This window comes from Struthio camelus, chromosome 11 (genome assembly GCF_040807025.1).
Source record: "Struthio camelus isolate bStrCam1 chromosome 11, bStrCam1.hap1, whole genome shotgun sequence".
Taxonomy (NCBI): Eukaryota; Metazoa; Chordata; class Aves; order Struthioniformes; family Struthionidae; genus Struthio; species Struthio camelus.
In genome coordinates this window covers 12,920,185-12,947,728 of record NC_090952.1, presented here as the reverse complement: position 1 = coordinate 12,947,728, position 27,544 = coordinate 12,920,185, and the positions used below count along the sequence as shown (strand labels likewise).

At 37.3% G+C, this 27,544-nt stretch overlaps 1 protein-coding gene across 1 annotated transcript; it reads right to left on the bottom strand.

The window, feature by feature from the left end:
* Positions 1–27,544, bottom strand: RADX (RPA1 related single stranded DNA binding protein, X-linked). Its single transcript, XM_009672047.2, has 15 exons — positions 26,673–27,544; positions 25,755–25,897; positions 23,750–23,942; positions 19,594–19,702; positions 19,349–19,440; positions 19,132–19,254; positions 18,066–18,173; positions 16,255–16,422; positions 15,491–15,651; positions 14,816–15,027; positions 13,620–13,688; positions 8,142–8,221; positions 3,253–3,546; positions 1,803–1,985; positions 1–883 (listed from the first exon to the last, which is right to left on the bottom strand). Exons 1-15 carry the CDS (start codon positions 27,448–27,450, stop codon positions 738–740), a joined length of 2,859 nt encoding a protein of 952 aa, XP_009670342.2. The 5' UTR covers positions 27,451–27,544; the 3' UTR covers positions 1–737.

Below are 27,544 nucleotides of genomic sequence, written 5' to 3'. Positions count from 1 at the left end.
AATAAATAAAATACATTAAAAACCTTTGGGTGCTCTACTCGCTACCCAACACTGTATGTACAAAAGCAGACATAAAAATACAGCAGTTGACCTTGCTTAGGTAAAAAGAATTGAAAGTGACTTCTTGGATCACTACATCCAGTTCTGGTACTAAAGGCACCATAATATATAATCCTTTTCATAAACACAGTAAGCATTAAGCTCAAAAAGCAGTTAGGCTGTCTCTAGTGCTCCCACTGAAAGATCACAGCAGAACATAACTCTAATCCTCAGGATGATTCTAATTTCTAGCCTAAATTTATTTCACAGCCAGGTAATTCTTTTGCAAACATTGCCTTTAACGTTGGGAAAGCTTGTCTCTCTTTGCAGTGCTCACCTTAATACACACATTTCCTGTGTAAGTATGCGTCGGCAGAAAGAGAAGACAGTTATACTCCTCGCCTTATCAAAAGATAAGCTCACTGTATTCCCTAGTCATCCCTCTTGAATATAGGTGACCAAGAGGGTTATAAGAGGGTTATAATAGCCCGTTCTGAGGCTGACAAAAATAAAGGCAACAATTGTCTCTCTCAGTTACACAGACAACCATTACAATTGCTTTAAGACATCATAACTTTTTTTTTTTTGGTGTCTGCTAGGTCTAGAAAAGTGCAATGTGTAGAGGGTGCATTCCAAGTTACAGCAATTTTATTTCCCTCCTTTTGAACAATATGTTAAGTGTGAAATAAGTTATTAAGTTACACTGGATCCAGCACATCAGGTTCCACTGTCTTGTAGATTTTGCTCAGAAAGACTTCCACCTTATCATCACCCAAGTGACAGACGTCCAAGATACAGACAACATGTTTGCCATCTAGGTCCATCGCTGCTTTTACAATTTCACCTTGAAGTTAAAAAAAGTAGTTTTCATGAACACACAGTAAAAAGGTATGCTGAATTGATGTTTTCCGTGCAGTAACGTGCACACGTTCAACCCTCTCTCATTGACGAGCTAACTTGAAGTATTAAGTGCTGACCTGCTGTAAACAACTTTTTTTTTTTTTTTTTTGCAGAGGTTTATTAGCAAATTCAATCACTAGAAATGACAGCAGCTGAACTTCGATATGGAAAAGTTGAAATGTGTGCTACTTTAATGTTAGTGATTCCCAGATTTCACAGTTATTATTCAAGGTAAGTAAAGATGTATTTGAATAAAATCAGGGTTGTCTGTATAGATATAAAAAATGCAGGAAAACACTATGCTTATATAGCACTTTCTGGTATGATACACATTTGATAGTCCTCACTATGTTTGTTGTGAGATACCAGTAGTTAGAATCATAAACTGAAGGAAAATAATTTAATAGCAGGCAAATACGTCAGCTTATAGATCCTGTAGGTTGCATTAAATCGGCTGTTCTAAGTGAAATTAGTGAAATGGATTGACTGACAGTTATTCCATTCTATTACGAAGCAGATCAAGCCAAATATTCACATGCTCAGCCATTCATACTGACTGCTATGTCAAGGTACTTTCCTATCAGCAAATAATTGCAAATACTATACAGGTCATTTGAGAGTTTATGCTTTGAGTATTACAATATTATCTTCAAAGTTAAAAAAAACGGCTCCAGTAAAAATTGGCTTGAAAATCCAGGATTTCATCTATTCATTAAAGGTGGTCACACAGAACTGATGTATATTTCATTGAAGATGTGAACAATGCTTGACCTACAAGAAATTTCTATAGAAGATTAACTATTGCATTTAAAGATAAAACAAGAAATAGTAAGTAACGTCTCATCTGTGAAAGCTAGTCTTACTTGAAAGTGAAAACATGTCATGAAGCCTTCCATTGCTACTGGCCTTCTGCTGACATGCAGAGATGCAACTCATACAGGATAGTAATGTATCATTTTGAATGTCCTCTGTTCGAAATAAGTGGGGATCTTCAGGACAAAACAGTGGGAGAAATGCAACATCTATTGCTACATCATGGTTTATACCTATTGAAAAAGATACTTAGGTTAGCAGAATACTTCATCTTCAGTCCATTAACAACTCATGCATCATTTATTTTTTCATTTTTTGTAAACCGGACTACTGAACACTGATAAATCATCAGAAGATTTTTACCTTCTCCCAAATCCCCCTTAGTAAATAATGAAAATGTTTAAATTATGGCATCTTAATGTAAGCACCTTTAAGTTACACAATTTTCATCTCTTACTAATGGGAAAATAAAACCAAACAGGTTAATACCCCACAGTAATGCTATCAAGCACTTGTATATCAAGTTACATATTCACATTTTAAGGAAACGAAGATCAATTAATTGATGCTTTTTAACTGCTTGTGCTAACTAGAAGCAGCCCAGAGCAGTTGAAGAGCATGAGTAAATACAGCTCTTAACTTTCTAGCATAGAAGAAAGGTACTTCAAGAATAACGATACCCCAAACCAATTCAGTGAGAATAAAGCTCAAAGGAACCATTTAAAGGCATCCTTTTCCCTTTAAGAACAGTAATTTGTTTCAGATTAATACCTTTCCACCGTGAAAGTCAGGTGGTGATAAAGTGTGATTGAATAACTTACCTGATTATGTCAGACTGGCCAAACTACTGAACACGACCTATCTCTAACTGTAACAGTAAGGTTTACCCAGATTTTTCAAGTAACATTCAAAGTCGCAATTAAATGGAAAGTGACACTAAAACAAGATATCCAGTTCATTTCAATCAAAGATGAGATGATGTTTTTGACCAGAATCACAGCTTGTTCCAGTAACAGCTTGAGATAGAAAATATAATGAATATTTTGATATCGGTTAAAGAAAACCTGGGAAAGATGCGATTCTGTGTGACGATGAAACTTCAGGCGCTTATTTGCTAAAATTAACTTTAACACGAACGCTTCTGCTCAAAATTTCAAAAGCATTTGTAGTTTGTTTTTTTTCTAAAAAACAGAAATAGTTTAGTTCCTGAAGGCATTATGAAAACAAAAAATACCTAACCAACACTCCACAAAATAGATGTCAGGCTAGTGCCTCAAATATCCCATAAAAATAATCCTAGTTCATTACTCTAACAGAAATCTAAAACATTGATCATTTTTTAAACTTAAAGGAATACACAAGATCAACTGATTAAGTCAGAGAAATACATTCAGTAACTGCTGAAGATCTGATACATTCTTAATTTAACACAGTAAATACCTAAGATCTTATACTGCTAGTGCTTAACCTTTTTTAGAAGCCAAGGTACCAAATACTCACCAAGTACTGTCACTTCATAATACCCAAGGCCACCAGCACTTTTAAATTCACTGATATTTTTACTTGATCCATATTCTTTTGGCTGGTGGACTGCTGCATGAAGGTTGTACTGTTGCGTAAGTAAGTCTTTGTGTACATAGTCAAATTTACGTGGGATGCTTTCTGGGTAAATCGTGCTGTGATGCAAATATTTCATTAACTTGTCTTTCACCTGTGCCCACAGGTCACTCTGCCACGAATCAGAAGTTCTTCCAGTCTCTTCAGTTTCAGGTATGTCGCTCATTCCTTCTTGGTCTATTATAAACACAGCAAAGAGGCCAAAATTTAGTTGCTAATAGGCTCATAGAACCATACTACTGCCTTATTAAGAAATATTTTAATTAGAACATTTCAACTATGAAGGCATGGCAGAACATTCAAAGCAAAGAACACAATGAATTAAACTAGGGCTGGAAAGTTAGTCATCAGGTAACCTTACAGGCTAGAGTTGTAATAAAAATAATTATTCCACCACATTGTTGCTTTTTTTTTTTTTTTTTAAAAGAGATCAGGTAACTTTTGTTTAATGAACATCTGGAAACTGGGAAAACATACGTTTAAAATGGGTACGAGCATTGATAAACTCTTCTATCCTTTGTACAACAAATATACTCTTGCATTGAGACCTAAGCTTGATTATTTCAAATGTCTTGTTTTAAAGCCAACAATAGCCCCAATCTTTTTTTCCCTATTATATGCAACTTGAGGACTGTTAATGGTAAAACCTCACATAAATCACCACTCCTAGTTTTGAAGGCTTGCATTGAATGGTCTAACATCAATTTCAAAATATTGCCATTGTAACTCAGTATCTCCATCTTACCCAAAACTTATTCTCACCAAGCAGCCTCTGAACTGGATATATTATCCATCCCAATATTTCCCTGTGAACATATGCTTTTTTATTCGCTTATTTTGTTTTCAGTGCTGTAATTATTAAGATGGAGTTCAGAGTATCAAAAAATGAAGAAAACAACATACATAGGTAAACTTGATACAACATGTGCAAGAACATTAAACAAGTGATAATCTTGCTGCCCTGCCTTAGGCAACAAGTAACAGTTAATTTAAAGACAGCTGGTACTGAAATCAAAAGCAGGGGGGTGCATGTGGGCTGCATGTAGCAAACAGCAGTAGTTTTCTCACAGAACTGGAATTAAACATTTGGTGAAACAGGGCACATGGAAGCTGCTACATGAAGATGCATTTTTCTTCACTGTTTTATGTGGAGAATTACAGTAGCAATACATTTGAGAAAATCATTATCATCATTAATCAAAAATAAACAGAAAACTAGGATAATAAGTTCTCAGCCCTCAAATTAAGCGTGTGTCATGGTAAAATTCACTTTTAACCTTTTCATTTTACTAACAACATGTCGTCTCACATCTACCACCAGATGTTTTGGTAGTGAGAACACTAGAGCTACAGTATGCCGTACCAGCGATTTAATGCGTAAAAAAGGCAGTAACATGGAAATTTAGTAATTCTGAACAACTAAACACCCATGTCTGGTTAGAAAGATAACTAGCTGATACAAAATTGTATTGGAATACTCTGTATAACTGTATTAAGAATGAAGATACAACTGCCATTCTCTGTAACAAGTATAAAGACTTAATACTACAAATTCTGCAAATAAAGTAAAAGAAGTTTTAGAATATAAATAGTATGATTAAAAATCTTTCTAAAACTGCAATCGTGCTTTTCCTTTACCTTTCTCTCTTAATATGTTATTGGGACTATAATTTCCATATCCGATTTGCACACTCACATTTAAATTACCATAAACAGATGTGTAATTAAGACAGAACGTATAATTAGTAGAAGCAGCGCCCACAGATTTTTTTAAACCGTAAGACACGGATATTTGTAGCAATGTGACCGTACTTTGGAAGAACAATAAAGTAAGTATTTGAACTTTTCTAGCCTCAGAGAGCCTCTTAGCAGTAAAGATTTCTTTCTTGTTTAAATCAGTCAAAAATATAAAAATGGCTTTGGTGAACATTTAAACACATGATTTCTCACAAAAAACAATTAAAATGAACCATATTTGGAGTTCAGTTACCAGAAAGGTCTTTTTATTTTTACGTCTACTGTATAATTCTAACACACAGCAGATGTTATTTTCTTGCATAAGATTAGCAGTTAATTTGATTCTCAGCCTACACTGTAACTATAAAGTATTTTTCTTGCAAATACTTTTGTTAGTAAACCTGAGTCAGTGAATTTCTGCTTTATAGTTATGTTTCACGTTATCTTAGAGAGCAAACTACCATACTCTTCTGCTTGTTCGTATCTCTTGCAAAAAATATCTGGACTGAATGAAATTCCAGTGAGAGTGATATTTTTACCCTAATACTGTTTCTTTCCTTTTCAAAATATTTTAACATTTTAAAAATTACAATTTAATAATGTATTTTGTTTTGGATATCTGCAACACTTTTACACCTTTCACCTGATTTTTCCCAAATAAAGCCACGGTTATGAGGCTGCTTAAAGGAACTAGTAAAACAGCCAGGGAAGACCTCAGGCAAAACTCTTCCAGCAAGGCTGTCTGTATGCCTGTCAAATGACTATTCAAAAACCATTAGCGTTGATATAAGTTGCTACGAAATGGAGCTGCCAAGAGATGGAAGTGTCAGCACTGCTAATAGGTAGTTGTAAAAGGATGAGGAGGGGGAAAAAAAATAACTTGCAGTCGCATAAATAGTTTCTAGATTAAGGGCAGTTTCCCTCACAGGTATTTTCAGCAAAAAAAAAAAAACCTATCTGGGACCATAGTAACAACACTAAGAAGTTCAGAGTAACTTTTTTACCTTTTGACATGCTATCTGTGACCTGCATAAGATTAAATGGAAAAATAAGTATACAATATGTGATTAATTGAAATATAATCACAGAATACTACAAACATTATTGCAAAAAAAAAAAAAAAAAAAAAAGAAGGAAAAAAAGGCACCTTTAAATTTAAGTGAACAGAGCACAGAAAACAGGTGTCCAGTTTTGTATGTATATCATAAGTAGTAAGATTGTTAAAGAATACATAAGCTTGCTGTCATTAGAAAAAACTAGCATCTGCCAAACCATTAGTAAACCATGTAAACCTAACAATAATATTGCCACTAGGACTGACACTGTGCAAGAAAAACATGTAAATCTGTTTACTAGCTCCATACACTAAAAAATTCACATATTCCATACTTTTGTCAGAAAAGAGACTAATTCATTTATTTCAGACTACACTCACAGTGTCAGTCAACTGAAGTTAAATAAGGCTTATTATGAAGTTGGGAAATAGTTTATGTAAGAAGAGATGCTGAACTTCTTGCTTTTAGGGAATATACCTCTATCTGCCTCTTGTGAACTCCAATTATGACACGCAAAGAAGTCATTTAATTTAAAGTTTACTTGAAGCGTCTAAATATGCTGAGAGATTTCTTTCCTACAGTTAATAAACACATGCATTTCATGCATATCTTCCCCTCACCCTTTTTTTGAAAGCCAATCTCTGTGAAACCAAACATGCATTTATTTCATATGAGAACTACAGAATATCCTAACAACTCTGGGGACAGCAGAAGCATAGCACAATAAACACTACAGCTAGGTCTACCACAAATTCCTGTAAAAATAATTACAAAAGCTCAGTCTAACCCCTCATTTTTAAAAGAGACAAATTTTACAAAGGACTAACAACAAAAAGTCATTATTTATCAAACTTTCTTACAGATATGGTTTCTGATTTTTCAGGAACGTATTTTTATGTAGTACCTGCTGCTGCTCTTTTTCCCTTGAATAAAACTCCACTTTATATGGTTACCTGTACAAATCTTACTCCAATGTGAACGTTTTCTCATCACTTCAATCTTTAATATATTAAACATCTGAGAACATTCAGTGTAAATTTTATTGCTTTAAAGCAACAGAACGGAGATGATGATCATCAGTGGACTACGGCAGCAACCTATCAAGAGTATGAGTGCAGTACATTAAGATGAACTGCTGCCTTGCAAAAATAAAAAGATGGACAATGTTATACACAATACAACTGTACATAAAAGTAAATAGGCAGATGTTAATGCTGGGACAGATGCTAAAAGGAGACAGATTTTTAGATAAAATTACATGACTCAGACTATATTCAGTCAGCTCTGAAAAGAGGAAAACATGCCAAAATATTTGCATGAAATATAAAACAGATCAAGCTACACATAATGACAACTAACAAATTAGACTTCTTCCTTCATCCCAGAATACATTTCAAGAAAGTAACTGCTTAGAACTGGAGTTTTTATTTCAGCTGCTGAGGAAGAAAGAAGAATTTGATAATATTAACATGGAAAAAAACCAAATATCATTCTAATTGCTAGTTTGTATATTCCATCTATTTCCTTCACATGCTGTATTTGCCCTTTTAATTAGGTACTCATGCAGCTTTGGGGCTATCTTCCTGGACAGGTACAATTTTAGTGCACGTAGATCACCACTGCAAGAAAACTGTCAACAGGAGATGGAAGCCTTTTGCTACTAAGTCTACTATGCAGTGCTTATGAGGTACAAAATTGACTTAAAGCTGATATAAAGTAACATTAACAATTTATTCAGCATACTGGAAAACAGTCCCACACTATCCCTCCAGCCATCCTTTAGAGCACATCAAGGACATGACCAAGGGGAATGACACTAACAATATGTTGCTACAGCGGCTCCCTAGAGGTTGATGCAACCAGATGTGCCTAAGAGCTGTCCTGTTATAAGGATATCTCTGTTGCCTGTTTTGAACCTGAAGAGAGGAAGTAGACTTAAAACTCATATTAAGGTTAATGTAACAACTACTTGCAACATACCTGCAAAGTACTGTAAACTCTGTGATACAGCCTGTCCATTTTTATCTTGCGCAAAATCTTCACGTTGAAATTCATTCAAGCTAAAAAAGGAAAGTTATAGTGTATATATTTTAAAACCTATTTAACCTCAAACACTACACAGCAAAACTTCAAAACTTGACAGGTTTCTAGTGATAAATGACACAAACTACAATGAGTACCTGGTTTCACATCACAAGAGCTGGAATACAGCAGTTAATGAAATCTACTGTGCTCAGTAAATCAGTTTTAAAGAGCTCAGGACAAGAATTGCTTTATTCCATTACTCCATGAAGTAAATAGATTAGAATTCTACACTCAAAAAAAAAAAAACCAAAACAAAACCAGTGTTTGTTGCCCTCTACTGGGCACCTTCTGGAAATAGCACATGATACTAAAAGCTGAACATAAAAGACGCCAAACAGGTTTCAGTTTTATTCTAAAAAAAAAGACTCCATGGCATGCTATTATACCTTCATATCAGCAAAATTCAGTACTCAAAAACAAAGCAAGAATGGAGCAGAGTTATCATTCCAGAATCCAAAATGATAGAGAAATTGCATGCATATTTTCCTTTGGACATACTACCTTGCCAAAACAATCAGTTCAATGAAGCAAACTGGATTTTTGTTATACTTCCTTTTTTAACTGTGACTTTTGAATCAGCTGTAAGCAACTATTCTCTAATAATGACTACTCAATTGTCTAGGATATTATGCAGGAGAAGAACATAACATATAATACTGCAGCCACACCCTGGCAAATAAGCTCTTAGTCTCATTTATTCCTTTCCTTTAGGTATTTAGGATTTTTTGTGACTTTTCCCATTATCATACTGAGGATAAAAAAAAAAAACTTGAAAATTGCATGTCAAGGTTTCATAGTAAATGGAAAATATTTAAAATATAATGATGTTGCAGGCGAAAGGAAATTCATACTCTAAAACTACAATGTAAGTACATTTCATAAGATGCACTATCATCTGTGGGCTAAGTATTAGAATGGTCTTCTTGTGGTCTCCCAACTCTAGACACAAAAGATTTCTCACGTTAGCAGTATGGACTGTGCAAGTAAGATTCTAGGCACTTAATTTTGAAGATGAAAAAGGCTACCACGTAGAGAACTTTAAAACAGTGTGACCCTACTTGCTTCCGACCACCCATCCGAGCTTCTGAGCAGAGTTGTGTTGAAAGTATTGGTAAATGAAAATGCATATGTATTTTGATGTGCGCTTATGGTCCAAAATATCTTTAGAGAAGTTTTGAGGTCCAGAAGAACCGCAGCAACATACAAGCAAGATGGCAGAACTGAGTAACTGTAGTGGTATTTTTATGCTTTTTTATGAAAGAGAGCAGGAAACTTTATTCCCTTCTAAAAAGATAATTCAGTAACTACATTGTGCCTCCCATGTTGTTACTGTTAATTAAAGAATGCTCCAATGAAAATAATATCTTATGAAGGACTTCAGTTAATTCTTTTCATAAGAACTGTCATGGAAAATAACTATCGTGCATGCATAACAATACATTAAACATTTACATACCAGCTATACTAATAAATTTCCAAGCTATTAGAAGGCATCATCAAAAGTATTAACAAAAGTAGTCTAATTAAAAATTAATGCCCTCAAAACTAACTCTCACTTTCAAGATTCAGACTTCTCAATAAGAGAGAAGAAAATCTAGTCTAACTCTACAAAGAAAGAAATCAACACATCAGTTAAAATATATTTTTTCTTTTTACCCATTCTGTGTCAACTTCCCTCTTAATTTAAACAGAGGATTAAAGTAAGTCATACCTCTGACAAGCTGATATTAAGGAAATGATTATTTCTTTTGTATGTTTTCCAAGGTGAGGAGGATCTGATTTAGAGCTAGTAGTACCTCCAAAAAGTGCAGAAACAGCTTGTCACAGTTTTTCCTAAATTCTAGCATAGATCTGTGGCTGTGATGATTTCTCGTTCATGCCCTGACATGTTATCCTCACAGGACTGCTTTGTGCTGGACTTTATGTGTACAGTGTAACTTGTGCTGGGTTGATAAGGAAGGGAAAATTATCTGTGTACAATGAACAGCTTAGAAGCTTCTTTCCCAGCCAGAATGTCTGCAAGCCACCTGACATAACCCAAGTCCTTCCATTTATTGCAGTGTGCTTTCGCTGCTGTAACCCAAAGCACCTATGCTTCTATTCACCCATGCCAGTTTTATGAGGACTCAGGACACACTCATTTGCTGCTCCCAGCCTGCATTCTGCAGAATCCCCTTTTCAAAGATGCCTGTTTGCAAAAAAGCCTTATACGGTATTTCCAGAGGCACTGGTATCCATCTTTTCATTATTTTTAAAATATTGTAAAGGAAAACAACATTAACTTAAGTAGAAGGCAGATGAATAACTGTAGAAAGCACTAGGATAACAACCACATCTTGTGCTCCATACCTGTTTATTAAGGACTCAGGCTAAGCACGATTTAAAAACAACTCATAAATTAAGGAAGAAAATAGTTACAACTTGTAGCTATGCCCGAACGATGCAAGGGATTAAAAGGGCCTCCAAACAAACAAACAAACAAAAACCCCTGACAAACATAACTGATTAAAAAGCCTTACTTTACAAACTGGTTTGAAATCAGCTTAACTGAAATGTAATGTCATGACAACATTATGATACTGTCATTTACCATGACAAGTAACGGAGAAGACAAACAGCTTTCTACAATAATTTGTCCGGTCTCTACAAGTTGATGGTTCTACCAATTTAACCCCTTCTATGAAAAAGGAGTCTGAAAAAAAATGTCAGATTTCAGGAAACTTTCAGCCATGCAAACCTCAAACTGAATTTCCTCATATGATAGAGCACGAGGGGGTGGAGGGGCAGAAGGAAAAGGGAAAAAGGGGTCTATGTTACATTAAGCATTTAGGAGTGAAACTGCAAAGTTACATAAGCATACAAATAAGTTATTCTGAAGCAGTTTAGAGCATGAACATGCAATACATCAGCAACTCCATGATAACTGCAGCGCTAAATCGCTACAAATTAAAATGCTAAGAAAACTACTGTGTTTTTTCCCACGTCAACATAAAGATAAGACTTTCTGAAATTCCTGATTTTTCTTCATGGACAATAAGCTATCAGTTAAACTACTTTTGGGCAAATTAAATACTTAAAAATACATTTAGGTTGAACGTCTCCACTAGCAAGGATATAAATATCAATGACAGTATTAAAGTAACCAGTTTCCTCTTACCTATTCCTTTCTCAAACCCTTAAAAATCAGAATTCTTCTTGAACATTCTGGTAATACTATATGGCATCACATTAATGACAGCTACCTCAGAAACACAGAAATTGAGACTGTCAGATGAAGAGCCTTAAAATAAACTATTACTATTTAAAAACAAAAACCCCCTTCAACAATGCAAGAGCATGCTGAAAAACTGCACAGAATACTTGATGTAAAATAATTTAAGCTAGACCCTGAACTTCAAAACATATCTCTGTTTTTATTTTGTCCATGTATTAAAATGCTTCACAGCGAGAGCTGACATTCTGCTACATCTAAGCAACAGAACAGGAAACGATGCAAGTTTAAGGTACATCAGGCTAACTTTTCTTTTTTCTTCTGCAATTGGAAGCATTCAGCACAACTTCACAGTTAATTACAGAAATACTCAGGAGTTACCTTTTAATTAAATAGAGTGAAACAGCTTTCCATAATCCAACACAGACTTTCTCCTCCTTTAGTTGGGGTTCTAGTACTAATGGCATAGAGTGGACACACAGGTAGCACGGAAAGTAGCAGATTGAGAAAAGCAGAGAACAAAGTAAACATGCCTTAACTTTTTGTTTCGCTTGTAAAAAATGGGGAGAAAACATTCTTTCCACCACCCCCCTCCAAGAAAAAAAAACAAACATTCCTCAGTAAGCAAAAGAAAAAAGGAACCTTCATATTCCAAAAAACCTCCTGATTTCCATACAGATTTGTGCCACAAGTCCCCCAACACTCCTGCACCACGATACCCCCAAGCTCTTCCTGTGTCTCATGATTACACTGCTGCTTGTTCACAAGATGGCAGGTGTCAGGCCCAGCTCAGAGATATGTATGTGCTGACTGATCAGTTGAGTTGGCTGCTGTCGAACAGAAAGCCTAACAGCTGAGTCCTGCCTGGGTTCCCCCCAGGGGCTACATGACTTGAGAGAGTCCAATCTGCCAGAGACACGTTCTTAAAGCCTGGTGTCAGGTTGAATGAATGAGCTGCAGTCAGACAGCCATTCTTCCAACAAAATGCAGTAACTACCAACAGGGCAAAAGTAAACAGAAAGGTGAACTCAAAAGAGCTTGGTTTATCCCACAGAAAAAGCTTTTCCAAATGCCGCTTCCAAGAAAAGTTTTTTGAGAAAACAGGTATACATGTAAAGAAATAATTCTGGCAGAATGGTCAATAGCTTATTATCAACTCCATTAATACTAGTTTTGCTATATCCCTAGCATCATGATTTTTCTTTTTGATGAGGAGGGAAGAGGTGCTAGAAGTAAACTAAATAGGCAACTGAGAGTCACTGATATTCATGACACTAGCCCAAATCACCATCTCCAAGGAAACAGACATTTGAACTGATTCACACCAAGAAGTTAAATATTCCTGTGATCAGGTTACTCAAGCTATATTTGGAATACATGACAAGAATTAAAAGCCCTTTACCAAAATCTCACCAAGTCTGTAGTAAACCTAAGGAAAGGTTACAGTGCAACCACTGTAATTAATTAAATAACGAAGGCTGCCAATTAAAAATTTTAAAGTAGCTTTTTACTCAAGACTAACAAATAAGAACAGTCATTTAGTTTTCTCATTAATTTTCCATTTGTAGTTATTATTTCATTAGGTTCCAGACTTGTTAGGGCTCTGGATTTGAAACTCCTACCCTGACTGGTTTTTTAAATCCTTCTCCAGATCCAAACTGAGTTCAATAAAGATTGAGTGTTGAGCAGTGGAAGAAGGAGCCGAATGACTTATCATGGATAACTACGCTTACATCTCAGGAGCACCAAGGACCATGTGTGGCTCAACTCTCACTAGTAAATCCACTCATGCTATCATGCTGCTCACTCTGCTTGGTAATTAAGCGTTTCTCTCTCCTACCTGTGACTTTCCTATTTAAATTGTAATCGAATACAAAGATTACATATTTCTCTGCCTACCATGAAGGACCCCTGTTCCTGCATATTCCCCAAATACCACTGTAAGTGTTTTTAATAATGCACTCAAAATTGTATTTCAGAATAAAATAATCTAATACATTCAAACTAGAATTAGTGCCTAGGAAGTGAATAGAAAAATATTAAATTTTAACCTGTTCTTTTATTTCATTTCCATACAGATTCTTAACCTGTGACAGTCTGACTTCAGATTTCTTCACTTCCTCAATGCAATCATTTAATATGATTATTATCACATGACTTACTTGAATTTCTTGCTTGCAGATCGTGTGAAGTAAGTATAAGATGATACAGGAATAACTGATGCACTTCCCCTTAAAAAAGGAAATTCACCATTATTGTACAGTCTGCCACTAAATGAAAATACAGAGAGCAAAGATGCATGATTTTCTTTCATGAAAAAAGCAGCACCTAAGATACTCAAACGTTGGAATTTTTCTTATGGAAGGGAAATCCACTAATAAATTTGCAGTAACAGTGCTGAGATAGAACTTCTGTTCACTGGGGGTTTGGCTTAAGTTTTCTCTCAATCCTAATCATACTTCATCTCGCCTCCTCCAAAATATTCTGAATGCCTGCCCTTTTTTATAATATGAGACAAAAAAAAAAGGTTTGCTAGATTTTTTAACATTGAATTTCTCAATATATACTAGGCTTTGTAACACTGTATAGGGCTACATTGGATTTTGCACAAACACTGCAACAAAGGGAAATCTTACAAGCAGAAATGTTACTCTTGAAACTAATAAGCTTGCATCAGAAAGAACATTTTTTCCTTATATGGGATTGATATTCTTTTTCTATGCCTGACTAGGCGCAATACAATTGCATGAACTGTAACACAAGCAAAAGCAAGTACTGCAAGTTATTTTGAGCCTTTAGGATACCACATCACCATCCTCTACTTGTCTTTCTGACAGCGTTACAGTTGCGTGAAGTATCTTCCATTAAGCAGGAAGCTTCAAACACGCAAACATTTGTTTTTCCCCCTACAGAACAGGGGCACCAAAACATTATTCCTCCTGATTCTGCATTTTCAATGAAGAAATCTTATTTCTTCATCACTGTAGCTGACTGATGCTTGTTCCACAGCTAATCATTGAACTACCCCTTGCTCAAGCATTAACGACCGTTTATTCAAAACCTCCGAGATTAACAACAAAGTAGTGTACATATTAATCAGAAGAGTGCATCATCAACCAGATACATCTGCTTTAATCAAGCATTTATTAGCCTAACGATGTAACTGTCATCATCTGATGCTATGAAAAAAAAAATACATAACTACCTTGTAAGAATTAAATTTTTAAGCTTTTTATATGCTTTTCTGTGGCCTGGGTTCTGAACTAATTTACCTAAATATTTTTCAGAAGATCCACTACATATTTCTAGTTCACCGAGAAGCTACTTTTCAATCTCATATTTTATGAAAACAGCTTACTGTTCTGTATCTGTACATAATCTGTGTGTTATCTTTCTCTTGAGTGAACTCTTTTTTGTTAGGAGAGCTTGACACTGATGTTGTTCCCCAGGAGAGCAACGTCCACCAAGAAGAGACTTAACTTCTTTATTTTGAAGGTTTCTATTTTTTTCCTTGTTCACATAATCTTCTTTCGACATGGCAGAACTTTCAACAGACTGAGAAGTAACTTTCTGCAACCACAGATAATTATTTAACAGTTAAAAACACTTTAAACTTGCTTCCAACTCAAAAAACGTAAAGTTTATTTTCTTCAAATAACTTTTAAAGCTAACCAAATTATTTATCCTACCTTCTGAAAGTCACAAGTGACTAGGAGGTACATCTAGCAGAAATCATCTTATCAAATTAATAAGATAAATTCGGTCTAGAAAGTAACAGTGAGTACATCAAAGTTAATAACTGGTTAATTACTTCTAAACACCTACATACTTTTATGGAGGACTGCCAGAATACTCTCAAAAAAGCACTAAATCATTACTTTTTAATAAACTATGACTTTCAAAACTTCTTTTGCTCTCAAAACAGCAATTAAGAAGCAATATAACTAGGTGCTGAATTCAAACGCAAAACTCTCAATTCTCATTATGATCATAGTCGCCTAAGTGCTACAGCATTAATTTTCAAGCACTGTACCTGAGCAGGTTCCACTCCTGAGGCATCTTCAGCTGCACTGCTACAGCTGATGTATCTTATGGCACTAATTATTCCCTGAATAGCAATGCGCTTGTGCTCCCTGTAGTGCAAGTCTTCAATCTCTTTCCCCATTTCACCTATGGCTTTCAAAATCGATTCAACTGCAAAAAGCAATTCCCACAAACAAGTTTTAAACAAATAAAATATCAGAATGTCTGAATACAAGACTCAAAGGAAAACTGAAGAGAATATTTTGCTAAATATTAAACTGATTTAAAATTGAACTCCTGAAGAATTTTAAATCCTTCTGTTGTTCACATTACATGAAAAAAAATTGAAGAACATAATTTTTCAGCCCACGAGCACCTTTTAGTATGTGCTAGCAAACAGATATCGTTATTTGTGTTTCAGGTGAAATTTATATTTTGTTAATAGTCTTCAGTATAACCTTCTTCAATTCTGATTTATATTCAGAGTAAAACTTCTGGTGGGCAGATCTGTAGCTCAAGCTGTTACAGTTCTCCTGTAGCTCATGGACCCATGACATTTTCTGTAAGATGAGGATTTAGCCTATGATATATTATCAGTTGTGAAAGAGCCATGCCATTATTAATGCAAACTGAATGACAGGCCATTATTAATACAAACTTGCGTGATATCTAAAAGTAACTGCGTTTCTTTTTAACTGAATGGTAGTTTTAAATGCTTGGAATAAGACTGAACTGAAAAAGGCTATGAATCTTAAAAGATATTCGATAGTATACCTTTATTGTTTTTACAATATCTCAAAAAGTTATTTGGAGGTCGTGGAAAAGGGTAATAGCCACCAATGACAGTTTTCTTCATTTGATCAGCTTCACTCTGTGTTTTAGTCCACTGAATGAAGTTTTTCACTTTGGCATCCTTGGTGTATGGCTGGCCCTTGTGGCACCCTTTTAAAACAAAATGATCAGGCATCAAAGAATAAAGCAGGTTATTGTCATCAGTTTTCATTTTGAAACTATCCTGAAAATTGCACAGAAAAAAAGAACCAAGAAAAACGGTACTAGAGAATGCAAGGACATCTTTCCGTTACTCAACAGTGTTTTATGAAACGTGCATCTTGAATTCCTCGACAAAAACTTGCATTTAGCACTGAAAGATAGATAAATATTAAATACTAAAAAGAAACAAAATGATGACAAAAAATTGCTGCTAGAATACTCTCTCATAGGAGCATACAAAATAAAAAAAAGATCAAGAAATTGTTCAGTTTCATCTCTCCACTGAAGAAGACCTACGTGTTCTTCTTTCTTTCGTAATCTCAGCAGGAAAGAACACTTAAGTCACCTTCACAGGTTTCAGCCAGAATTTTTACTGAAATTGGCGATTGGTAAGATACGTATTTATTGTTGGCTGGTTTAAAACCAATATATTGACTAAATAATAAGTTTCAGCAAATAAACTGTAATCTGAACAAGTCTACTTCTGAACTGTGAACTGAAACAGATCTCCTCCAATGGTTTGCAATCTCTAGCTGCAGTTCTCATTTAGGACCTAAATGAACATAAAGGGAATTAAAGTTAGAATGAGGAAAGCTCAGAGTGAAACATTCAATTAGAAAGTTGAGCACAAACTATACTGAAGAAAAGGGAGGAAGAAAAAATCTCAAGCTCTTCATTTTGGAAGACATTAAATAAGTCTTTAAAAATCTGTTAAGAAAAAGATAAGCTTGCTTTGCTAGCCTAAGTAAGCACAAAATGCCCCACCCAGCTTGTCAGGAAAGACTGTGTGTATCCAGTTGACTAGGTTGAGGTAATTTTCTAGCACATATTTTTCTGTTACTACTTGTCAGTGGTAAGATTCAGATTGGGTGTGTGGTCTATTAGGAATACTAAAGAAATGAGCTGGATAGATAAACATGGGAAAGCTATGCCTATCAAATCTTGCACTCTCTTGCAATTACGCCAATACACCACTCGCCTGCAATACTGTGCTGTCTTCTGTCTCCTGATTCAAGAGCAAATGTGCCAGAAACAGCTGTGCCTCATCCCGCCTGTGACATGCTGACTAACAGTATCTAGCGTACAGTACCACAGGGCCATTGCTCTGTTGCTCTGTACTGCAACAGAGAGTATTCAAACAAGACCAGCTAGAAGGAATATGCCTTCACCGCAGTCCAGCATCGCATCCCTTCCCGGGCCACGTGATCCGCATAAGGCCCTGCACATTGGGAAATGAGAACATAAGAGCTCTCCAGGTATTTTGGGAAAAAAATAACTAAGATAAGTTTAGCACAACTATACCAAACTTTTTTGTAAAAAGGAAATGTGTAATCAAGAAAAGCTGCAAGTGATTTTTTTTCTTTTTTTCCCCTCTTTTCTTTCTTTTTTTTTTTTTTTTAAAGGAAGTGGTCATACACATTGTTACACTATCAAATGATTAAAACAGACTGGAAAAAATTAATAAGCATATGACTTAAGCTAATACTACTTATGCACTTTTTGATAAGATACACTCATTAATGCCTCACCAGCAGGTTTTTTTTTTTTGCAATGTTATTTCATTAGGTAAAACTAAAACTAGTTTAAGTTACCTGTAATGAACATTTGACTTTCATTTGAAGTCGTAAGGTAAATTGTGCTGGAAGGATTCTCTGTGATGTCCCGTACCACTCTCATCTGTGTACACACCAAGTATGTCACTAAAGAAAAAAATTACTTCAGTTTTCCCTGATATTTCATTGATTTTAGGATTTTAAGGCTGATCATACTGCAGTAATTTAAAATAAGTTCTCAAACCCAGCTGTTTTACTTCTTGTCTCTACAAATGCTTCAGCATGTATTCAGCCTTCATTAGAAGTTACAACATGGGGATATAAGTTGACTTTAAACTTGGAAGAACTGTGCAAGGAAACTTCAACATACATATTAGCACTAAAACATGAGCAACTTCATTAGGTAGGATGTCAGTGAAATAAACAGTAACATTATGATATAAAATGCACATGACAGCAACCATTGTTAATGGAAAGGTGAGTGCTTGAAAAGAAAGAAGGCAAGAGGAAATATTTAAAGACTCTTTAAAATTCATAATTAAGGTTTCCCCAGCTTGAAGTGCATCATTATTAGCTCACATGCAATAACTAATGCAGCTGTGTGATGATTTCTGTTTTGTCAAAAAATGTTTATTCAAGGAAATGAAACTTTTCCATTTTCATATTTCCCTTCACCCACTCCTTCCTGTTATAATTGTTCCCCTACCTATAAATAGCCACTTATTTACAGGACAAAGGGAGTAGGAGATTTTAATAGTTGCCTTCTCACTTTATTTACCTCTGATGCAAGTAACATTGCTTCAAGTGCTTCACTGAGGTTTCTGTTTGAAATTAACCAGATCAGGAAAAAAATCAGCCCCAGTTGTGCTGATTACCTATTTGCTTAGGTTATACTGGCAGATTACAGTATGATAAGGGCTGCCAATATTTGAAGTAATGTGTTGATTTTTTTAAAATTTTGAATAACTGATCAGCGATTTTCTGATTTGAGGAGAAAAACCATGGCAAACTTTTCTTAGTCCATGGCAATTATATTTGGAATTTGAAATTAGTGACCAACTAGAAAAACCCTGCAAATAATTAAGTATTATAAAGAGATAAATACTTGGGTGAATATGCTCAAACACATCTGGCTGAGAAGTTGCAAATAATTCCAGAATGAATGGCTGGTCTGAGGTCCCATCAATGGCATGTGCCCAGCGATAGAGCCAGAAGTCTTCACCATGCTCTATATAAACAAATATCAAGAAAATCATATAAACATTTCTTCAAAAAGTTATAAATGATTTGTTAAATTTTGAAAGTGATATTTATAGAAAAACCTCTCTTCCTTGCTCTTTCAGCCCTTCCTACAAATGTCACAAGACCAATAACATCACAGGAATGATTGTTTGGTAAGTTATCCAGTTCTGACCTAAAAACAGAACAGAACAAAAACATTGGTGTTCATTAATAATAAAACATAAAGCTTTTTCAGAAACTTCTCAAAAGGCATTTCCAATTAACATTCAAAGTAATTTAGCAAAAATTATGTTCCAGCCTGAGAAATGACAAGCCTTTATTTTACCTTGTGATAAACCGATATTTAACTTCAGGTAATCCCCATTCTGGCTTCACCATTTCTTCTGGAATAATACTTATTTTAGTAGGTGGGTCTCGAACGTTCAAGCTGATTTCTGATAAAGAAAAAAAAAACACAGTAGCATTTAAGGCATGAATTACAAATTCAAAAATTATTTTCACTTTAACTAAAACACAAACCAAGTAATGTTTCTTAAGTGAAGTATTCCAACTTCACCCCACTGATTGTGAAATTATTAATCAAGTCTTACAACTTTAGTTTTCATCTGGACAAAGTAAGGGATTCAGGTATGGTATTCAACAATGCAATGTCAAAATCTGAGCAATGATAAACTTTCCAATTCTCTACATAAGCCAATTTATTCTGATCCAGCCAGATATTTTGAAGACCAACAACAGGTAATAATAGAATACTAAGTAGCTAAGAAATACTTGTTACACTAGCTTCACTCACAAAGGCCACTACAATTTAAAACTGACTTGCAGAGGATAAAGTATAACGGAAGACAAAAACTAGCAGATCAGAACTTCCACCTCTGATTTGCGTTCAATTAGTTATTAACCTGATTTAAATATGCCATGGCCATGCAGGAAACCAAAAAGTCTTTTCACGTGTAGTCTATAGCCCCTGAAAAATTAAATTTAACAAGCAGACTGCTTAGACACTAAATAACATGGTGAAGTGTTGCAGGGGGAGGGTAGAGAGAGGAGGGTTCTGCAGTCAGATAAACAATGTGGGGGAATGCTTTCGGCACCTAAAACATGCAAGGTGATGCTCTATTGTACCTCTCATAACAAGGCAAATCTTGTATATTCAAGACTGATTCAGCTTCTACAAGACACTTTGATTTGGGTAAGGGACCATTCAAGTAATACAACCAAGCCATTAAGTAGGTATAAATAACATGTGCAGTTGTTTATATAATAGTATCAGGCCCCTCACCCTGACGCTAAGATGATATTATACTTAACATCAGACCCTCTACTTCAGAACTTTCTTCTGGCTGCTGCAACATGCATAGAAATATATCTTGAGGAAATAAATCTCCTCATCTTGCTTGCATCTGGTATTTTAAGACTGTATTTCAGAGAAAATGCCTGAGAAAAGTGTTCCTTGGTACATTCATCAATAGTTTCATCATTTTGAGATCAGGTGAAAGTCCTCAGCTTGGGACTGTACTCTGGGATGATTCAGAAGCTAAAGTCAGTCTAGCCCATTAAAAACTGCAGTTTTCAATCAGGACCACATAAATCAGTGATCTGCGAGATGCACACATTACCCAGAGGCTTCTTCATGGAATTCAAGGTGTCAGTAGGAACTACTCAAGCTCTAAGAGCCACAGCTGCAAACAGGAGAAGCAAGCAACGCAGAATTCACTTCATAAAAATCTAGGACTGGGCCAGAAGCACACCATCTTGCAAGAACTTTTAATCTTGAAAGCACTTTCCCTTGCAGCCTGAAAAAACTGACTTTGTTGTCCCTCCAGATGCATTTCAAACAATTTACAGGTAAATGATCATAAGGAAGCATTGGGAAGGTAGGATGTGATAGAATTACAAATTGGAAGCAGATTAAGAAAAAAGTAATGTTTACTCAAGCAATTCAGTGTAATTGCCATAACTAGCTAGTTGAAGAACTTTTTGAACCCTCAGTATGCACCCTTTAAAAACTGAAATACTGCCCATAGTTTAGGGGATATTCAAAGAATATCAGATTTTTATACATATTTTTCTATTAAATAAGAAACTACTGAGGTGTTACATTTCACCTATATTGTCACCTGAAAAACAAAAAACCGCACATGCGCAAAAGAGTCAATAAATTTGATTTGCCCTAGAAAATTTTCTGGATATTCTCTTCTCGTTAGCCTCTCTTTTTACAGGTCATATGGACACAAAACCTATTACTCCATGGCATGATATGCTTTGCAAGTTCATATAAAAAAAATTGAGCTTTGTGCTGAGAAAAGAAGATACTGCACAAACACATTGAAGAGGACCAAAACTTAGTGGGTTTTTTTTTTCCCCCTCTTACAGAACAGCCACAGTCAGAAAGTTCTCTAAGGCACGTCACTACGGAGTGATTGTTTTAATTCTTCCATCACATATCTATTATCATGCACTGCCTATTGGCCTCATTTTCCATGTTGATCTCTACACGAACATTTCCACCTCACTAATACTTACAGAAATCAGTAGTGTAATGTCAACCAAGACACTTGGAAGAAAAAAAAAAAAAAAGTGGTATCTGCTCAAAGAGAAAGTAATCTCAGATAGCATGTTTTATTATGTCATTTTGCTGTAGAAAGGTTTGTGGCAATTAGAACTGCTGTGAGGCTGGCTTGTAATCATCATCAGCTTTCCCCCACAAACTTCCCTTCCTGGCTAAACGTTTTTCTCTTCTGCCAATGCATCACAAACACTTCAGACAATAAGATCTGTTTTTACAGCAAAAATACATTGGACGGAGAATACACTGCTTCTGGCAGTGAAAATACTGTTTATTTTCATGCAACTGTAGCAACTGAGTTAGGAGATTGTCACTGTTAATAAGTTATATATACCTCAGCCTTCACCAACATGCATATTTGCTTGTTTCAAGGAAGGTATTTGAATTTTTTGATTGTTGGCTGTTATTTTGTTCTGAGTGTGAGCATGTATGGGAAAGAACTCATGTTCAGGGAAGTAGGCGCAAAAAAAAGTTGATATGATGTAGTTTGGAAAAGCTATTTTTGGTTATACTGCAGCACTGGTATTTCTGTAGCATAGCTCTCTTGAATATCTGTCACGTTAACCAACAGCAGAAAATAAACTTCTTTTTTTGTCAAGGAATATTCTTCATCTGTAAACTCCCCAATGTGTTACCATTTCAGTAGAGACAGCGGTCATCATTACAACTTTTTATTCAGTGGAGCTTTGCAGATACACTGGGGCTTATCCTATACACTAAAGTCTAAGAGTCACATCATGTGATAATGAGATTCAGTGATCTGGAAGAGGGTGCGAGCAATGCACAAATAATACCTGTATTACTAATCAGGAAGCAGAACTAGATTAAAACACAGTACCAGAGACCTGGGCTTACAACCCCAATACTTGAAATCAGGAGTCAGAATTTTTCGTCTTTTTTTAAAAATTGAGGTTGTAAATAATTTTGGCAAAAAACTTTGTACATGTGATCCAAACATAAGCAAGGAAGAATAACTACCTGAATGCTAAGGAACCTGTCAGAGCTAATATTTAAGGATCTGTACCACATCTGTTAATCTCAGCAATGGGTCACTTTCCATTTTATTTCTGTGAGGAGCTACATTTTACCTATCCTTGTAATATGGCTGAGAGATTGTTTTCATCCATGAGACAGAAAAATAAAGAGATAGGGTCTTGGTCACATAACATCTGGATTAGCATGAATGAATTCTCATGAGTTATCCACAAATGAATTCAGTTAGCTCCACCTTTCAGCAATTTCCAATTCTGCTGACAATTAAAATATGTAAAAAGCCAGCACTACTAGAACTTGAAATAGAGAAATGAGGCATTAGGATACCAAGATAAGTCTCCTTTGCCTAGTGCAGTGAGAGAGAAGAAATCTTGACATTTGAGTAAAAGGCTAGTAATGCTTTCTGTACGGACACACATGTAAACTTTCTTTTCTATTCTATTCTGCAAACACAAAATAGTTTCGTTGAGACACAAAGTCTCCAGTAAGAGTTTCAGTTCTCAGATCTCCTGAACAGTAGCAAATTTCTCATACAGTGAGAAACGGTGCTGAGGATGGAGCCCATGATCACAGGAACAAAGGCAAGAGGCTCCCTTTTAAAACTGGGAATGGAGGGTCCATTACCAAAAAGGGCACCACTCAAGAGAGGATGCAAGTTGGGAAGCAAAATCCACTCAAAATACGCCCGTGAGGTCTATGCCCGTCAGATCATAACCCATGCTTGCAGACTCCCATCAACATCCTTTTCAAAAAGGCATCTGTGTTTTATCTGCCTTGAAAAACAAACCAGAAATATACAAGTTTAGTGATTAGAAGGCCACCTAATTTCACTGGCACTTTTGTAACTGTCAGCTGAAATGTTATTTCATTTTTACAACTATATTTCATTGAATCAAAACAGATTTCTGCAATACTTAACCAATCGTAGCAAATCTCTTCATCTGTGAATCCCCTGGGGTTGGCTGCGTTTTAAATGGATAACTGGTTTTGATAGCATACTGTTCAAGAAGAAGTACTGTGCCAACCTTCATACTGTTATACCACTCAGGACATAACGAATTCCACAACACCATTGACATCATGCCTGAACCATCAGCAACTTCAAAATATGCCTAAAAGAAAAAGAAACAAAACATATTCGTTTGTATTTATCATCATTCTGGTAGTATTTCTTTTGGAAAATGCATCAGGTACTTGACTCATGAACAACTTCTCTGCTGATTACAAACAGATGCAGAGTATGTTCCAAAACTTTTAACTGAAAACTGGAGTTGAAGAAATCGCCAATTTCTGCATAAGAATCTACGCACAACTACCCCTGCCCAAACTCTTATCCCTCCACTGCTCAGCAGTGGTGAGTGACACCAATTTGACTCAACATTCTTCAGAGGACATTCAGGAAGATGTCCCGAATCTACTTGTAACAAGAAGGGGGGGAGGGGGGGAGTCTTCCTTATTAGAGTAACACTTCAAAAATTTCCATGAAGAGAAAGCGAGTTCTGAAGGTTGAATTGTTTCAAGATCATTGGGTAAACAGTCACGATCACAACATTATATATGACTGATTTTCAAGCAAAACATAATTCAGAAGACAAATATTTTGTCAAAGCTAAAATATAAAACTGCACTGTGAACCATCCTCTTTTAACGGCAATTTTGCGTGTAACAAAGATTTTTACCTTAATTCCTCCCCCCCTCCTTTTTTTTTTTTTTTTTTTTTTAAACTGGGAAAACTTTGAATCCTTAACTGAGCACATCTTTGAGCACTGAAAAAGAAAAAGCTTTTTAAAGTGTCCTATAATGGTATTATAAGGTAGCTATCCAGTGGAAAACAAATCTCAGCTCTATCAAAATGCCTGATTTTATTCACTCGCCTGTCAGCCTCAATCATCTGCCTTTATCCATACTACCACTTACTCTCTTTAACATCATCATTGCTGGACATATCCAATGCCTATGTCTTTCCCCCTCTTGCTGTTTTAAATCTCTCTTTCCCTTATTCCAAAAAATATTCAGCTACTATACAAATTAATTCTTGTTAGTCCATTTTCATATTCCAAATTACTCACAAACCACACACATTTTAAGTTAAACTATTATATCATAAAATCTTTTGTCACTCCATTGGCCTCACCTACTAACAATAATTCAATACACAATACATTTTTTTTTAAATAAAAGAAAGAAGAGGGCACATAGAGCAAAAAGCATGCAAAATCTGTCTCCCATTTTCTCCAGCTAATTCAGATCTGGGTATTGGTTCTACAATTAATACAAACAAATGTGACAGATCAACTTCCATGAAAAAGTTAGGAGTACCATCTAGACTGTCTACTGAGAAACACCTCCAACAAAAGACAAACATTTATCTCCACAAGGAAAGGGAATGGAAACTTGGAACAATACAGCCTTTCACTGAAAAGTTCCATATGCCTCTCTCCCCATAAAAGAATTCACCCAGGTTATTGGACCTCTTTGTAAAACGCTGCCCTCCCTTCTCCACTTCCAAGAAGCACTATACAAAAACAACCATTAGGAAAATCATTAAGAATTTTACAGTAAACTAACCTAACTATCTGGAAGTCATCAGAAGAAGGAATTAGGGGAAACACTGTTTTGTTTGCTTATGTTTTTTGGGAAAACACGGACTAACTCCCACTTCCATAGCCAGACACCAAAAAAGTTTAGTCTGTTAAGCTATTAAAAGCTCAACTGAAACACATGCCCCAAACTTTGTACATATGATCACTAAACCCGTCATTTCCACACTTTCAAGGGCTTACCTTTTTTATAAAGGTAGCCTTTTTAGCACAAATTAGCTACAGCATAATTCTTAACTGTACATGCTATATGGGAGTAATAATTTCCTAACATCCCACAACTACCGTTCAAGAGCACTAACCAACGTCTTTATCTCTCTTTACCTGATAGGGCATATCCAGTTTTTTGTCTGGTTTCCCGTAGTACCTTAGTCTAGATTTGTGCAGGACCCTCACAAGCAGTGGCTGGAAGTGAACTCTGCTTCTCCAGGTCATTTCCAGCTGACCAAGAGAAGTCAACTTGGAGACTATGGAAAAAGAAAAAAGACCAAAACAGTGTGTTCATCATTGAACATTTAACTCGTTTTCAGTAGTAAAGGTCAGAATTTCACATGTATTTTCTTAATGTTTCTGACGTTTAAAAAGGCTTACTTTGCTAACACTACACACCTTGAAACCCTGCTCTGAGCTACCTGCACACAGCAGTTATTTTTATGTATTTTTTCACTAGTAACACTTTTAAAATTATATAGAAGTGTTTGTCAGATAAGCAAAATAGCTACTACAAAACATACATACATTTTAACCTACAAGAACCCTACGTTCTTGCAGTAAGTTCTGCATACGACCCCTCCTCAGTTGGCTCCATGAACCGGCAGGAGCCCCTTAACAGCGACCACGTTTTTTTTGGCTGCAGTTACCAGGTACGAGCACTCAATCCTGAAGACCAGCCAACAGGCTGCTACCGCAGCAGACGTTCTTGAAACCTGAGAAGATTCGACGCACGCGCCAACGCCACGTATTTTCAGTCGACGTTTAGAAAATTTTAAGCAGTCCTCTCGCAACGTGATAAGAACACGCACAGGCTGCGAGGCCTACGACGAAGTACCCTTCCCGGCACAGCGCCTCAGGCGACCAGAAGGTCACTCCTGACCGCGGGGCCTGGCGCAGGTGAGTAAACAACGCCAATAAGCAGGCAGCATTCCGGTGGCCGCCGGGCGCCTTCAGCAGCGCGCACCCGCCCCGGAGAGAGCAGTTTCCACCGGCCTCCCCGCCCTCCGCAGAGGCCTCCTCTCCGCTTACCGTCGACGTCCACCTGCGCCAGCGGCTTCTCCGCCACCCACATGTCGCCGTAGGGATCCTCGTTGTTCCAGAGGGGGAGGTAGTGCTTCTTCTCGCCCCTGAGGGGCGGCGGGCGGCGGGCGGCGCGGCGGGCGGCGGCGGCCGCCGGGGGTCCGGCGCCCCCGGCCCGCTCCAGCCCCTCCAGGCAGAGGAAGCCGTAGTTGAGGCGCTTCTCGTCGTAGAGGTAGGCGCAGCGCGTGAGGCGCAGGCGCGCGCCGGCGCGCAGGTGCGCGCGCTGCACCAGGCCGTTGAGGTGCGGCGCCAGGTAGCAGCGCTCCTGGCACGCGCCGTCCGCGATGGTCACGTCGTACCAGTACTGGGCGGCGGCGGCGGCGGCGGGCGGCGGCGGCGCCTCGGCCAGGTAGCGCTCCACCGCCACCACGGTGACGGGGGGCGGCTCCGCGGGAGCCACGCTCAGCTGGGAGGAGCCCCGCACTTCCTCAAAGACCCTCTGAATCCAGGAGGCCCCGCTCGGCGCGACCCCCCGCCTCTCCTCAGCGGGGCGGGCGCTCCCGTCGCGCTGCGGGGTAGGGTCCTGCATGACAGCTTCCTCGCGGCCCTCCCCCCCCGCGCCGCCGAGAGCGAAAGCCGGGGCCCGGGCCTGGGCCGCCGCCGCTGCTGGGGAGGGGGAGGGCGGCGGGAGACGGCGGCCGCGGCCTCCTCCTGTCACGGGCTGAGCCAGGGCGCCGCCATGGCGCGAGCGGGGGCGGGACTGCTGCGCGCGCGCGCCGCGTTCCATTCAAAGCTCCCAACGGTCACGGAGGGGGGAGGGGTGGAGCCGGCGGGCCGTTGGGGGAGCCGGTGGCAGGAAGGCGGCGGCGGCGGCGGCGGGG